The 16,309-nt window shown below is 43.0% G+C and overlaps 1 protein-coding gene across 1 annotated transcript; it reads left to right on the top strand.

Moving 5' to 3' along the window:
• Positions 1 to 2,235: 2,235 nt before the first annotated feature.
• Positions 2,236 to 2,976, top strand: FTMT (ferritin mitochondrial). Its single transcript, XM_004586358.3, has one exon. It carries the CDS (start codon positions 2,259 to 2,261, stop codon positions 2,970 to 2,972), a length of 714 nt encoding a protein of 237 aa, XP_004586415.2. The 5' UTR covers positions 2,236 to 2,258; the 3' UTR covers positions 2,973 to 2,976.
• Positions 2,977 to 16,309: the final 13,333 nt, after the last annotated feature.

Genomic DNA, 16,309 nt, shown 5'->3' with positions numbered 1-16,309 from the left:
CCTGAATCTACAAGCCAGGGAGCTGTCCCACAAAGGTTAATCACACCTGAAGAGTGATACAGAGAAGGTAATATTCTGATAAAGCAGAAGATCTGAAGCAAGTGTTACTAATATCAAACACATGGCTACTAATCCCAAGTAACTGAATGACTGTGTCACACACACACACACACACACACACACACACACGACTTAAATACACTTCACCAAAGCAATATGGCTGACAAACAGGCACATAAAATACATTTTAAAAATACTCACTCTCATAAACCACATATACAAAGTAAAAACAATGAAATACCAGTAGAATGATTGAAACTAAAACGGTTAAGTTACAGTTAGGTGACTGATCACACCACTGTGTTAACAGAGATGTGAAGGGAACTAAACTCTCACCCACTGCCAATTAGAATGTAAAATGGCACAGGACTCAAGAAAACCGCAAGTTTTCCAAAAAGTGAGCTAGCTTTACTATGTGGTACAGCCATTCAGCATATGACCACATAAACACTTTTACAGGAGCGCCCCTAACAATAGAAAAGTCACATATTATGGACAACTCAAATATTTGCAATACAGGAAAGTAACAAATTTTTGTATCTAATGATACTCAAAAACAAAAGGAAATGTCAATGCAAGGTTTAACACAGAAAAAACAAACCATTGCCTCAATCAAAGAAACCAGGCAGAAAGCGGTGCACACTGCTCATTTTATTTACATGGGTTCCGGAAAACACAGACTGCTCTGCAGCCTGAGCAAGAGCCAGTCAGAGCTGCCAGCGACGTGGTCAAGCAGAGAGCAGGAAGGACAGACAACAACCGCCCAAGCAGGGAGGAAGGATCTCTGCGGGTTGGTTACCTTCACTTGCTGCCAGTTTCACGGGTCTGTGAACCTGTCAAAGTCCAACAAACGGTACATCTTGAGGCTCTGAGGCTTAGGATGTGCAGCGTTCCTCTGTGAAGCCATGACCATGTGGGCACTGGCTTTTTGCACCTGTACAACATTTTTGTTCTGACTGTTTCTCCAACCTGTGACGATCCCGCCAGTATTTTAACAGTTTCACTTCACTGCAGCGGAAGAATGGGGGATGTCTAGAATTTTCTTCAGTGAGATCACCCTAATTTTCCTCAATGTCCTGTAACAATTCTATACATTCTTGTTAGGCTAAATGATATTTTAATTATAATTTTTTATCAAGTCGTCCTTTAAACTATATATATAGCCAGCACAGTGGCTTAGCAAACTAATCCTCCCCCTGTGATGCTGGCATCGTATATGGGCACTGGTTCAAATCTTGACTGCTCCACTTCAGATTCAGCTCTCTGCTAATGGCTTGAGAATGCAGTGGAAGATGCCCCAAGGCCTTGAACCCCTGCACCCACGTGCCAGGAGAACCACAGGAGCTCCTGGCTTCTGGCTTTGGATGAGCTCAGCTCCGGCCGTTGCAGCCATTTGGGAAGTGAACCATGAGATCTCTCTGTATCCCCAACTCCATCTTAACTGCTGCCTTTAAAGTAAAATAAGACTCTTTTGTAAAAAGCGTTTGTACCATCTCTGACTTTGCAAGAAAATAATAATAAAAAAAAAACATAATAACTAGCAAGCTCATAGCCAGTTTCTGTATTTTTCTTCTTTTCCACATTACCTAATTTCTTCACAATAAAGCTCTCTTGTATTCAAAAATAGAATGTCTGTGTGTTTTGAAGGAAAGCATTGCCTGGTTAGAAACTCTTGAAACTCTGCCCGCTATAATGACAAGTGTTTCGCCACCTTTTTTTTTTTTTTTTTAAGCTAACGGGAGCATTTCAATTGGGTAACTACTGTTAAGGTTTTATAAATATTTCTGGGGATAGCCTCACGATCGACAGCAGTGGCTTTCATGGAGGCGCCTGGCACTACCTTGCCTCACCCAGCCCTGTATTGTGACAGAACAGGACAGAGTGGGGGAAGCCCACACCCCAGTCCCTCCTTTCCAGGGACTCAGGTGTGACTCAAGGCACTGACAAACTCGAAAGCTCACGAGCTGCAGCCTGTGCGGGCAACTGGCGAATGTTGGGTCCTGGGCACCATGCTCCTGTCCCCGGCCCCCAGCCGCCTTGGCCCCCAGTCTTCCTCGGCGTGGAATCTCGCACCTCGGGGAGAGGCGTGTGACGCAGGCGCCGTCGCCTAGGGTCGCGTTCTGCTTCGGACCCGCCGCCCCGGCGCTGCCGGCAGCGCGCGAAGGCCCCGGCCTCGCTTTGCCCACGTCTGGGGACGGATGGCCATGCTGTCCTATCTCTGGTTCCTGTCCAAGCACGTGGCCTCCTCGCCGGTGTCCCTGCGCCACGCGCGCAGCGGCTGCGCGCTCCCGCCCCGCTGGGCACCCAGGGGGCCCCCCGCTCCCCGGCAGGCCGCCCCCCAACGCCGGCTGGCAGCCGCGGCCTCCGGTCAGGACTCCTCGCGGGTGCGCCAGAACTTCCACCCCGACTCAGAGGCCGCCGTCAACCGCCAGATCAACCTGGAGCTCTACGCGTCCTACGTGTACTTGTCCATGGCCTATTACTTCTCCCGAGACGACGTGGCCTTGAACAACTTCGCCCGTTACTTCCTTCGCCAGTCGCGCGAGGAGACCGCGCACGCCGAGACGTTGCTGAAGCTGCTGAACCAGCGCGGAGGCCGCATCTTCCTGCGGGACGTGAAGAAGCCAGAGCGGGACGACTGGGGCGGCGGGCTGCAGGCCATGGAGTGCGCTCTGCAGCTGGAGAAGGACGTGAACCAGTCTTTGCTGGAACTGCATGCGCTGGCTTCGGACAAGGGAGACCCCCATCTGTGCGACTTCCTGGAAACCCACTACCTAAATGAGCAGGTGAAGTCCATCAAAGAACTAGGGGACCACGTGCACAACCTAACCAGGATGGGGGCCCCAGAGGACGGCCTGGCGGAGTACCTTTTTGATCAACACACCCTTGGAAATGAAAACAAGCAGAACTGAACCAGGCAGCTGCCGCCTGCTTTCTTGCCCCCAAACCTCACCTCCAACTTGATATTTTCCTCCTGTTACAATGAAGTGACTTGTCGAGAAAAATCTATTTAGCACTCTGCTAACAAGGGATTTGGACCAGCATCAGGATGCGGATGCTCAGCTATAAGCTAGTCCAGGAAAAGATGGCATTAAAAAGGCTGCAGAACCAAAGAATATTTGTTGTACATACACATTTTCTCCAGCCACCAAACAGTCCCGACATGAACCTGCACTCAAATTCCATGGTTTTCAACTCAACAAGTGTCTCCCATTTTCAAGTTTCTGCAAAAAACCCAAAGTCGGAAAATGCGGAAGAGAAATGCACGAGCAGCTTTAGTGAAATAGAACTGAATATCCGTAAAGCCCTGTGCAAACACACATGCGCAAAATCCCATTACAGCTGGTTCCTTTGCCCACTGTGTTCCAGCGAACAGTGATGTATGAAGTTGATTTGTTCTGATTTTTGTAAAGGTTTTATATGCAAATAAAATTTGAGATGAATTATATAAGATAAAGAATGTTGGCCTTGGAGAGTCACAGTATAAATTGGCATTTTAAGGGTTCAGGGAAGTCTTGCACTTAAAAAAAAAAAGAAACAAATGGGAAAAGCTTGACTGTATGCTTCCGATCAGTGTTTCCTAGACATAGTCTCAGTGGTTGCTTTTCAGCAGGATAACGTAGCAAAGCCAGTCTGTGATTTCAGAATATGAACACGTCAGCAGTGGGTTACATGGTCTGCTGTCGAACCTATTTTAAAGAGTGAAAACATGCACAAAAAGCTTTTCTAGTCTTTAAAAATCATGGGCCCGAACATCGGGGTAGAAGATCGATAAAGGGCCCAGACTGAAAGAGGCATCCTACTGGGAAAAATGTTTCAGTGAAGGGTGTAGCTGTGGGATCCGTGGAGAATGTTTGGTGATGGGGCATTGAACTAGACCACACCACTGGTGGAGATGAGAAAGCTAGGCTGGAAACATAAAATGGAGGGGAGAGAAAGGAGGGTAATCTTCTTGCAGTGGGAAAAATCGGTACCTTCTAAGATGTCTGGCAGAAGAATGCTGGGCTAAAATTGAACTATCAGAAGCTTAGTCTGAGAACAACCTAAGTGTTGTGTTAATGAGGTTCCCCTGCAGTCACCAGTCAGGAGTCTGGGTCTCCCAGAAATGAGCCTAAGTAAGCTCTGGTCTGTTATTCAGTGAGGCTGGAAGGGACTATGGAAAAGTACACATAGAAGAGACTAAGCTATGAGGTTCTAGAGAGCAGAGCGCTGTGACCCTTGGCCAGAGATGCTTCTGCAGTCTGGAGCCTGAGAAGAACACGCATGAATGCACAAGGTCAACACGAGGTTAAAGCACTATACATGGAACAGCTTGCTGACGCTACTGCCAGGTACAATGTTACTATGACATGGGCAGAAATTCACCATGTGTTATCTTAAAAATGAGCACTATTACAGCACAGCTTCATTATATTGCGATATACTATAGAGAAAGCATATATGGCTTAAAATGTGGTAAGTATAAATACCAAAAAGGGAAAGTAGATAATCTCTTAAACAGGGTGTAATTAATCTTTATCTTTTTAAAATGAATTTAATATGGACAGCCATTACATTAAGAAAAGCAAAGCAAAATATGATGTGGAGAGAAAAATGAAGAGCTAAACTATGCCAAAATCAATGAAGATAGAAACACAGATGTATGGAGATATTAAAGGCAAAACCATTCAAATGTTGCAAGCAACTCAAGAGAAGGAGTTACAGAAATAAGGTATGAGAGGAAAAAATGAAGTCTCTGGGATCCGAATGACTAGAAAATAGGGGATTTCAGAATAAATAGGGATCTCACCAGGCAGAATGTTTCTGGCTTTGATGACACTAATCCATCTCACTTATATTCTGTTCTCCGTGAGCCGGTTTTTACTGCATAGGAATCCTATTACATTGCCTTAGAAAAATTCCTCTTCAATTTTTCTAGATGAGTGTTTTTCAAACTACACTTTGCAACCCATTAGTGTGTCATGAAATTATTCAGCGAGTCACTAGCTACCTTTTGTGAATAAAACAGAATTGCTTTGAAGTAAAATTAAGTAAAGTATGGGTATTATCTATTGAAAATCCTTTTACAGGGGTGTGTGTGCGCGTGTATTTCCTATTCTGTTCTGCTTTCAAAAACATCCAACAGCCACTCACCTAGATAATTCTTTTACAGATCCTCCTTTTCCTTCAAATCAAATCCCCCTCCCTTCCCACTATCAGCTGATAATCCTCTTATTTTGCTAAGAAGTAATCATAGAAGTCACACTTTACCATCATTGAACTAATCACATACTTGCAGCATCTGTATTCACTTACTAAGCTTTCTGTTCAGCTACAGTGGTTGAAGAATCCGTGTCCTCTACTGAAACCAACCTGCTGCAAGGCCCTCAAATCCTCACCGACCCACAAACTCAAGGACACGTGGACGTCACCCTTATAATAATCCTTTCTCATCAATCTGCTGGTTGGTACTTATGAGGACACAAACATCATATCACTGTCCCCTCATCCTTAAAAATGTGCCACCATGGTGCTCCTATGCCCTCCAATGAACTCTAAGCTGTCACCCTCTACTTACCTTCCTTTTACAACAAAAAGCCTTCTTCTAGCTTCTGCTCTGTGTCCTCTGCTTGTTCTCGCTACCTCCCAGGTCAGACTGTGTTCACCACCACACCAGCACTTTGCTCCAACTTCTTCCAAGGGCATCAGTGACCATCCTGTTGATAAACACAAAGGTCACTTCTTAGCTTTTCTCTGACTCGGCCAACCGGCAGTACTGCTCTGTTCTCTGGTCCAGCGGATGCTCACTGAACTGTACTTCAGTCACCCCTTCCGTTCCCTCGTATCTTCTGACCTGTAAACACTGGCGGCTCCCAGACGCTGGCCCTCCCCTCCAGGCTGCTCTTTTCTGTCTATGCTTGCTCTCCAAAGGTCTCATCTAGTCCAGGCACTTTGACTTAGATCAATATATGTTGAAAAATCACATTTCCATAGCTAACTTGGCCACCCATTTGAACTTCCAAAATCCTTAATTGATATTTTCTCCAACATTACACATCAACATGTTCAAAAGCATATTTTACCCTTCCAACCCCGTTTCTTGTTCCACAATAAATCAAACTCCATTCTTCCAGGTCTGTGGACCAACGCTCCTTGACTACTCTCGCTGCAGCCAGTCCCTCAGCAAAGTCTCTGAAGTCCTGCTGGGAAGCAGGTCCTGAGTCTTAACCACTTCTTGTAACCTTCATCACTGCCAGTAGGCTGCAAGTTCTCACTTTTTCCTGAATTATTGCATTTTATATCACGTTTATAACAGATCTAACTGCTTCTACACTTGAGCACAGGCCATTATTCCTCCCCCAAGCGGCCAATGTGTTTCTCGCTGAGTGTAAATCACATCTTTTTACTTCTCTCCGCTGAAACCCTTTGATGTTTAATCACTCCTCCTCCTCTAATGTGGAGGAGAAGTCAAAGTCCTGCCCCAATATCTCTCTCACTTGGAATATTTCTCTTGTATTTCTTTTTATTTGAGAAAGAGCAAGTGTTCCCTTCTGCAACTTCTGGACAACAAAATCAAGAACTCAGTATGACCTGAATGGCTCTGTACTCCCAAACCAGCACACACCAGAGAATGAACAAGTGACCTAAACTAAACTGACAAGAGGTCACATTGGTTACATTGGCTGAATTCAAACTTCTAAGCTAAAAAAGCAAATAATGCCACCCACTGAATAATGGCTGTCAGTAATATAGAAACATTTAAATCAACTTTAAATTCAAGATACCAGTTTTAAATAAAAATAAGCTATCTTACAGATGATAAATAAGCTTCTACCCTAAGTCTAATATTTAAAGAGATTTTAGTTTGCAATGCACATACCTAAAATGGAGCCAAATGAAGGGTAGATTTTAAAAAAGCAATATGCAGAAAGAAATTACTCCAAACCCCAAATATGATGGTAGGTCTTATTACTCTTGAAAACAAAGACGCAGCAATGCCATAATCCAAGACTTTCAGACTTCCTGCAGAACAGATGGTATGAACTCCCAACACTAGTGGCTCCGCAAACCATGATCCTTCCCATTCCATTGTAAATCCAGTTTTGTTGAACTCACTTAAAAAGCAGTCCTTAAGAAGCACTTAAAATACCTGCCAAGAACTCCTTGAGCGGAGATTGTGTGTGTGTGTGTGTGTGTGTGTGTGTGTGTGAGAGAGAGAGAGAGAGAGAGAGAGAGAGAGAGAGAGAGAGAGAGAATGCCTTAAAAAAATCTGCACTGACGCTTTGAGTGTGCCCACACTCAGTGGACACAAGAGAAGTGATGAGCATCTCCACAGAGGCAGTGACACGGAGCAGTAAGATACAGGCAGCACAGATGCTCTCAAAACACTCCACGTCCACTCCTTCCACACAAGAAGGAGAAGCACATCCAGAAAGCACACAGAGCCGCTCCTCAGAACTGGCAAGTGTACGACCCTGGCTTACGGCAGCCTGCTAAACATCAACAGGGAAGCATCACTCAGCGTATGAAATCACATCAGTGTATAGGCTTTGAGTTGTGTCATCAGCTTTATTAGCTTTCCTAATTATTTATTTGTGTTGTGTGTGTTTAATAGGTACAATAGTTACTGGTGTGTGTGTGTGTGTGTACCAACAGATGAGAGTGACTGTCTGGAAATTCCAGAGAACAGACCACAAGCATCTAGTAAGGGCTGGGCATCTTCCAAACACGCTGGCTGACTTCCCAGCATGGAGCGTGGTAGCCAAACATTTCCTAAGAGTGTATCTAACGCGTCTGAAGATACCTTAGTCTGCCTCGATCGCCCTAAGCATCACATTTTCATTCACTGAAAGAGCAAAAAGAATTTCCAATACCAATAACTGTCACTAGACTAATGGAATTTCAGCTACGCCAGTGCCCTTGCATGACCCAGTCTATAGATCGTGGGCAGTATGATCTGGCCCTCAGTGGTTGCATTTGAGAAGAAATATCATCTAGCTGGGAGTAGCTCTTCCACCACATACTGATTACGTGATTTCAGAATATTAAGTTAAATTCTTAAAAGTTAATTTTCCTGTACTGTAATAATAACCTACCTCATAGTTCATTCTGAGGACCAAATGAGATAGTGCATATAAAGTTCAGCACATTGCCTAATGCCAAGGAACTGCTCAATAAATATTCTGTTTGGGGCCCAGTGCGGTAGCCTAGCAGCTAAAGTCCTTGCCTTGCACACGCCAGGATTCCTTCCATATGGGTGCCAGTTCTAATCCCAACAGCCCCACTTCCATCCAGCTCCCTGCTGGTGGCCTGAGAAGGCAGTCGAGGATGGCCCAAAGCCTTGGGACCCTGCACTCATGTGGGAGACCCAGAGAAGGCTCCTGGCTCCTGGCTCCTTGTTCCACATAAGTACAGCTCCAGCCATTGTGGTCACTTGGGGAGTGAATCATCGGACTGAAGATTTTCCTGTCTGTCTCTCCTCTACTGTATATCTGACTTCCCAATAAAAATTAAAAATACATCTTTAAGAAAATATTAACCGTTTGAAATTTCTGTCAGAAGACAGGAGAAAGTCACATGAGCGCGTTGGTGAATGCTTCGGCTTATATAATAAGCATAGGCTTCGCAAAAAGCACTGTGGCTGGTTCCCAGGAAGAGACATCTGATACTTGGGAAGAGGAGCACTAGTAAACTCTCACTGGTTAGCCTTTCGCATATCTTGATATTTCTCTTTTTAAGATTTATTTATTTTTATTGGAAAGGCAGATATACAGAGAGGAAGATCTTCCATCCAATGATTCACTCCCCAAGCGGCCACAATGGCTAGAACCAGCACCCACATGGGATCCCAGTGCATTCAAGGCGAAGACTTTAACCACCACGCTATCGCGCCGGGCCCCCATATCCTGATATTTCAACACTGTAACAGAAAATATTATTCTAGATTAAAATCTAAATATGCCAAATAAATAAAAGCTGCTGTTAATCTTACTTGCTTAACAGACAGTGCATACCCTGCACTTAACTGTCAAGCATTCTAACATTGCATTCAGCAGTAATCCAAATGCCCCCTTGGAAGAATAATGGGAAGAGAACTCGTTTCCCTTCTTACCTAGCCTGCAGCATTACCCAACATTAGTTGTGCATTTGTTTTTGCCCACTCCTTAGCCAGTTCCGTATAAGGCGGTCTTTCCTTGGGCTGTTCCAACAGGGCTAATCTGCGTTCCTGTAGTAGAGGTTAATAACAGCGTACCCTGACAATACAGTTTGCACTTCTCAAAGCATATTCACATGAGTAACCTTAATAAGGACTAGTCCTTCAGCTCACTCATTGCAGAAACAGCAAAAGCAGGTCAGTGTCAGTCACCGCCCTGTCACCTCCTGCAGGACCTCCTGACCGTCTCTGTGCACCTGTTAGTTTAGTTTATGCCCAAGCATTGGAACACATATTTGTGCTGTTTTCTCTTCCCTCAGTAATAAACCCAGACTGAAATTTCTAAAAGTAGATAATTCAAAAGGGAATTAATTTTTAAAAAATCAATTGCACAACAAAGAATAGTACTGTTCTTAGAAGCTATGGACCCAAAGAAGCAGCTATGAGGAGCAGGGTGAAGCCATCCCAGACGTGGGACAGCAGTAAAGAGCTTCACACTGAAGAAATTCTTGGAGAAATTTCACAACGTTGAAGGTACAAAGGATCAGATTTTGGAAATAGATCTAAATTCAAAACCGGAGTATGACAATTTTCCAAGACACACAAAAAATCTCGCTGGTTCCATACACTACGATCTGTTATGAAAGTGGGGAGCAAACAGTGTTCAGAATACTCTACTTTTGTCCCCAGAGAAATAAAACCCTGACTTCCAATATTTCAAATATTTAATAACAGTGAACTACCGGTTTTACTATTTTTAATTCTTCTTCAAATTATAACCCATAGTAACTGAATGTCTAATGTTTAAACAAAAATTTTAAAGGTCACACAGCTACTATAATTTTCCCCACTGACTATTAAGATCACTTTTATGGTTTCTGCTGAAAAGATCATTTTTATGGTCCAGTCTTATCATATAAAACATGGATTATCTAAATATTCACTAAGAAGAAAAGTGATTTCTCTGTAAGACTATCATTGTAAAGATTGTGGTCTGAACTTTGTCAGGCATTTCTCCCATTTAAACATCATTCCTGAGTTATTGAGGTAGTAATAAAACAAGAATTTCTTATGAATGCAAGGAAACAAGAATCTGTGGCTTTTATTATAGTTTAGCAATAATGCTAATGATTTGTAACATATTTGCACTGTGCAATTAATGAAGTATATTTACTCTGTTAAGCCTGCGTACTTTCCTCACATACGAGGAAGTTGAATGTCATCAGGCACATACCTGGCTCATTACAAACCCAGCTTCATATCCTTGGGGTTCCCACTGTATTTCTGCCTTTCTAGGGAAGAAATTAAGGCAAAACCCATGTAGGATGCCTCATCTTAGGAGTTAAACAAACCTGCCTCCTTGTTACCCCAGAATGTGAATTTCATACTTAACCTGAAAAGATATAATTTATAAATCATATTAAAGTCATTAATGGTACATAATAATATAAAACCCTTCATTATTAGCTGGATAACTTGTTAGATGTTAGTACTCCGCTGTCATCTATGAGGTATACATGCTACTGGATTCACATGGTCACATTGGAAAAACAATGATTCTATAATTGAGCAGTACCCGCACCAAATTACTCAACATCTTTCCTTGCTGTTCATGTTATCTTCTGTTGACATGAGCTCAAGAGTTTATTAAACATTGAGACACTTGTTTGACAGACCTGTTTCAAACATTTTGTTTGTACACAAGTATAAAATACTTCTGAACAAAAACAGTTTGGGGAAGAATCACACTGTTACCAGCTACTCTATTTTAAAATACCATGAAAGGGCAAGAGATTTCATTTGCTTTGCTGGCCAGAGCATATTAGAGAGAAAGTCCTTGATCAAATTAGGACTGTAACAGGACATTTCACTGTCACCAGCTTGAGGGATTTTAATAGCACCAAACTTGTAACTGGCAACACACTGCTTCCTCTTAGGCACAGGGCTGCATCCAAGGGAGGAGGGGAGGTTTAGGACAAAGTGACACACTGTGTCATCCAGGAGAGGAAATTCCTGAGTGAAAATCTGTAGAAATGTGACGATTTAGGAAGTTACACCAGGAGAGGGAATGCAGGGACACTGGTCAAGCGTGGACAAAATGCTCATTACAATGAAGGAGGAGCTGAGGGAAAAGTGCAGGCAAATCACAGTAAGAGTTACGATTCTTCGGAAAAAGAAACCTTTCCCGGAATTGACCCTGGTCAACTCAGACACCTGTTAATCACGCTCAGTGGTTCTCTCTCCCTCACCTTCCCTGTCCAAGGCACCGCCAGTTGTGAAGTTTTTCCCTTGCCTGTGACCATCTTCCTTGTCCAGCAGCAGCTTAGCACAGTCACCACGATGCTCTCCCACCCTGGTTACTCCCAAGGCCCCCGCCTGCTCAAGCTGCTCTCCAGTGCTGACCCCCAAGCTCCTTTTTCCAGGGCCCCACCAGGTACTTACTCTCCCAGCTTGCACCTGTTGTTCACTTACAGTGCACACTACTCCGCAGCAGCGACGCCTGCTGGATTACAGACCTCTCTGCTTCGCCTGTCTGATCCATGTGCTGATAACCAACCCTTTCCAATCACTCCTGCCCTTGTCCAGCGAAAATGTCCACCCCCTCTGCGGTCCCGCCTATTTCTTAACAGTTTCTTATATTCTCTTTGTACTTTGTTGGACTCCTCAATGCGATCCAGTCTCTCCTTCCTCTAAATGCTCCTCTTGCCCAGCGCGATCCACACAGATTAACGTGTCAACCACAACACACTGCATGACTTACACATCCCCACGTGAAGTCCTTACTACTCTCAGCCCCTTTTCCATATTAATAACCTGCGCTAAAATCTATGCCATAATTCCGAAACTTCCTTTTCCTGGAAGCTTAGATATCCCCTGCTCGCCTCTACCTCCTGCTTGGCTTGTGCTAGTCATTCAACAAATACACTACAAAGTTGCATGCAGAGTCTAGCTACAGAAAGCCACAGCCAAACTTGTATTTTAAAGACACCCTAAGCCTAAAAAAACATATTAACAGACCTACTCCCGTGGAGCCGTTAAGCACTCCCAGATCTAAACAAGATTTTCCATTTAAAACTGATACAATTTTTTGTTTCTAGTGACTCACTTTTATCCCCGTTCTTCTCATACATTCAGGCATGGTGTGCTAGTCATGTGATCAGCTACTTAGCTAACACATTTCTTCCTTCACATACAGCATCCTGGTGTGAATACAATTACCACAGCCAAAATCAAGTGGAAGGAGTAACGCAGCTCCCTTCATCCACCATTTATCCCTCCCAAAAACGAAATAGTTCATCTGACTTGTCAATTTTCTTTCACTGGACACGTCTTTGTGTAGATATTTTGCAAAAGAAAACACAGCACATTAAAAAGTAAGGATGACTCATAAACAAAGCGGCAAGAGTTGGACTTAACGTAAAAGTGGATCATCAGAAGGAGGTTTTTCCAGGTAACCTTTTATAAATTCTCCAAGCATTGCTTCAGCATTGCCACAGCACTTGTAGTGTTGATGATATCGAAGCTTTTATTAAATCACTAGTGCTTGCATGATGACCTCTTCCTCTTTTTCTCCATTTCCAACACATTATTCTTCCTTCAGTGTTTTAGGGGCAGTTTTTAGGGCATGTGGAGTAGAATCCCTCGCTCATTTCAGCACTCAAGAGCTTACTCACTCATTACCTGGGAAAGTTAACACCTGCTAGCTTACTGTTGGCGCCTCCCTCCTCACAGCTCCCGGCTGCTGAAGTGAGCTACGGGCACACCATCATATGTCCTTTCTGGCAGTCAGCCTCAGCTAATGACCGGGACGAGGAGAGCAAGCAGGGCACAGGGTGAAAAATCCCCTTTCACTCCAGTTTAGAATGAATCCGTACAGAAAGTCTGATTTGAGAAGCAGCCCCGGAGCGGACTGAGGCCTTGCTTCTGATTGTACCATACTCCAGTTCCCCTTCAGCCTACTTGCCTTCAATGGTTGACCCTAAGACCAAGTCATCTGGCTCCCCTAAAACTCCGTGCATGTCAGTCAGTCTCCACTCAGAATCTGACTTGCGAGTAATGTGGCTGTGGGCATCTTCAGCAGCGATCGCATATTAGTTAACGCGAATTCTTCCCCGAATGCTTATAAAAAACCATGTAGGCATGGACATATGCATATGCATTCTAAAGACGCATGAGTTTCTGCAATATGTGGTATGAGATCTAGCTGAGCCCTGAGGTTTGCCATTCAAAAATTCTAAGTATTGGGCCCGGCGGCGTGGTCTAGCGGCTAAAGTCCTCGCCTTGAAAGCCCCGGGATCCCATATGGGCGCCGGTTCTAATCCCGGCAGCTCCACTTCCCATCCAGCTCCCTGCTTGTGGCCTGGGAAAGCAGTTGAGGACGGCCCAATGCTTTGGGACACTGCACCCGCGTGGGAGACCCGGAAGAGGTTCCAGGTTCCCGGCATCGGATCGGCGCGCATCGGCCCGTTGCGGCTCACTTGGGGAGTGAATCATCGGACGGAAGCTCTTCCTCTCTGTCTCTCCTCCTCTGTGTATATCTGGCTGTAATAAAATGAATAAATCTTTAAAAAAAAAAAAAAAATTCTAAGTATTAATTCTAACACGACAATGAGTACAGCTTTACACATTTAGCTCACTGAGCAGTATGTAAACAAACCAATGTTTTCAATCATGTATCCTGATAGGTGTCACCTCATTTATGGAATTTGGTTTTATATCTGCATTTTATCAAGGCACCCATATCCTACAATAAAGAAAACTTCATTAAGAACATGCCCAAATAGACTGATACTTTTATTTCTATAGGGTAAGTTTCTAAAAGTGCCAGGTCTTAAAAATATACATTTAATCGATTTTACCAGATTTTTTTCTCAAAATCTATAAAATTAACATGTGTACCATGAATGCACATAATAGTTTATGAAGGTGTTTTATATATTACAACTTGTTACATATCTGTTTGACCTTTAACATATTTATGTGATTTTATAATGAATTATCTATTTTAATTGAAGATGTAGACAATCTCAAAAGCCCCTTTTAGCAATGATTTTCCCCCTTTGGATATGACCCAGGAAACAAAAGAAAAAGAGTCAAAAGGAAAACTTGGAAGATTGATACAATGGACAACTGTTGAGTGTTCTTGCCACAAAAGAAGACCAGAGTTTTGGAGACACTGGATGTTTGTTTAGTTATTTCCAAATGTGCATATTATGTTCCATTCCATAAATATAACACTATTTATCACTTAAAACAAATAAGTATATAAAGTACTACCAAAAAATGTGATATCTGCTCTTCCACCGGGCATTTTATGACGCCTCTCTATGTTTAACAAGCAGTGACAGGACCCGGTGCAGTAGCCTAGTGGCTAAAGTCTTGCCTTGCATGCACCGGGATCCCATATGGGTGTTGGTTCTAATCCCAGCTGCCCCACTTCCCATCCAGCTCCATGCTTGTGGCCTGGGAAAGCAATCGAGGACAGCCCAAAGCCTTGAGACCCTGCACCCGCGCGGGAGACCTGGAAGAAGCTCCTGGCTCCTGGCTTCAGATTGGCACAGCACCAGCCGTTGCGGTCACTGGGGAGTGAATCATTGGACATAAGATCTTCCTCTCTCTCTGTCTCTCTCTCTCTCTCCATACACACACACACACACACACACACACACACACACACATATACATATATGACTTTGCAATAAATAAATAAATAAATCTTTAAAAAGGCAGTGACATCACTTAGATCTACCGACGTCTCAGGGTCTTCAAGACTAAACATTGGTTTCCGACAGAAACAATTAGTGCAGAGTTCAACTGAAACACACACATTCATATATAACTTTCTACAAGCGGGTGTGAAATCAGTGGGATACAAGATTAGCTAGAGACTACTACCATCCCTGATCTTAGCATCAAACAATTACAGTTTTTTAAATGTGATAAATTCCTTACATTCTTAAGTGTGTTTTCTGTATGTGCACAATAAAACGTGCAGCACAAAACGTTCAGCTATTGTGCCATTTGCACATTTGTTGTGATTTGCAAGGAAAATAGTCTTCCTCTCTATTTTAGCTAAATTAGAAGTTAATGAACCAAGTAGTCCCCTGTAGTATTAACATAAATAAATATGAATCTGCAAGAAAAAAGTTAATCACATTGAATTGAACAATACATTTTCCCCAAGTGTATTTCATGCAAAACCACAGGCTGAGAAGTAATTATTTTTATGCATGGGCACTTGGCATTTTCAACATGGCTTGCCAAGTTGAATTTGCAAGCTCAACCTGTTGGTTGCTAATGTTAGGACACCCTCTTGTGGATAACATGTTTCATTTGGAAGCCTGGCTGAAATTATTTGCTTGGTGAAAAGTAAAAGTTTTCTATCACAGAAATTCGCCAACAGTTCCACCTTTGGCATGTCCACACAAAGATTCAGGAAAAGAATACTGAATAATTGTTTTAATCCAAAGAACCTCTTCTCATGCATTTTCTACAGACCAAATGTACGAATATTCCAAATTATGTCAGAAAAAGCACCTTAGTGAAAACAGTTTAGAATGAAACTCATGTTAGTAAAGATAAACTTTTTATTTGCCACTGGAATATAACTCTTGAATAACATGTATATTGATTATCCATTCATTTGTTCTTGGGTTCCACATTATCAATAATCATAAGAACAGTTGAGGCATATGAGAATCTCAAGTATTGAACTAGTTTTCGTTTTTACAAGTACTAATATCTCCATCTGCCTGCCTGCTTACTCAAATAACAGAGACTATGACAGTTATAGAAGTTCTGACACATTTTGGCTTTAAAGGGCCCAGGTGGATTCACAGCATATAGCACACATATCCCTCCTCTACAATCAAGTAACTACTCACCTGGGCATGGTAGTTCACTCACTGTGTGCCAGTCATCACAGCTGTCCAAGTAAATAAACAGGGCACTTCTGAAGAATTTTTGCAGATATGAAACAGTATGTGTAAAGCTTCAGAATCTATCATAATGCAAGAAAGAAAAGTAGGTCTTATGCTGTTGCAGATTCTTCAGCTCTTAAAAATTCCTGCATATTTCATAAATATTTTTGTGTTAGCCGTCACTTTCAGCAAACCA

Source organism: Ochotona princeps, chromosome 19, assembly GCF_030435755.1.
Source record: "Ochotona princeps isolate mOchPri1 chromosome 19, mOchPri1.hap1, whole genome shotgun sequence".
In the NCBI taxonomy this organism is placed as follows: Eukaryota; Metazoa; Chordata; class Mammalia; order Lagomorpha; family Ochotonidae; genus Ochotona; species Ochotona princeps.
This window is presented reverse-complemented; position numbering and strand designations above follow the sequence as displayed.

Excerpts from the sequence above, each read along its gene's own strand:
- FTMT (XM_004586358.3), top strand. The coding sequence starts at position 2,259 with ATGGCCATGCTGTCCTATCTCTGGTTCCTGTCCAAGCACGTGGCCTCC.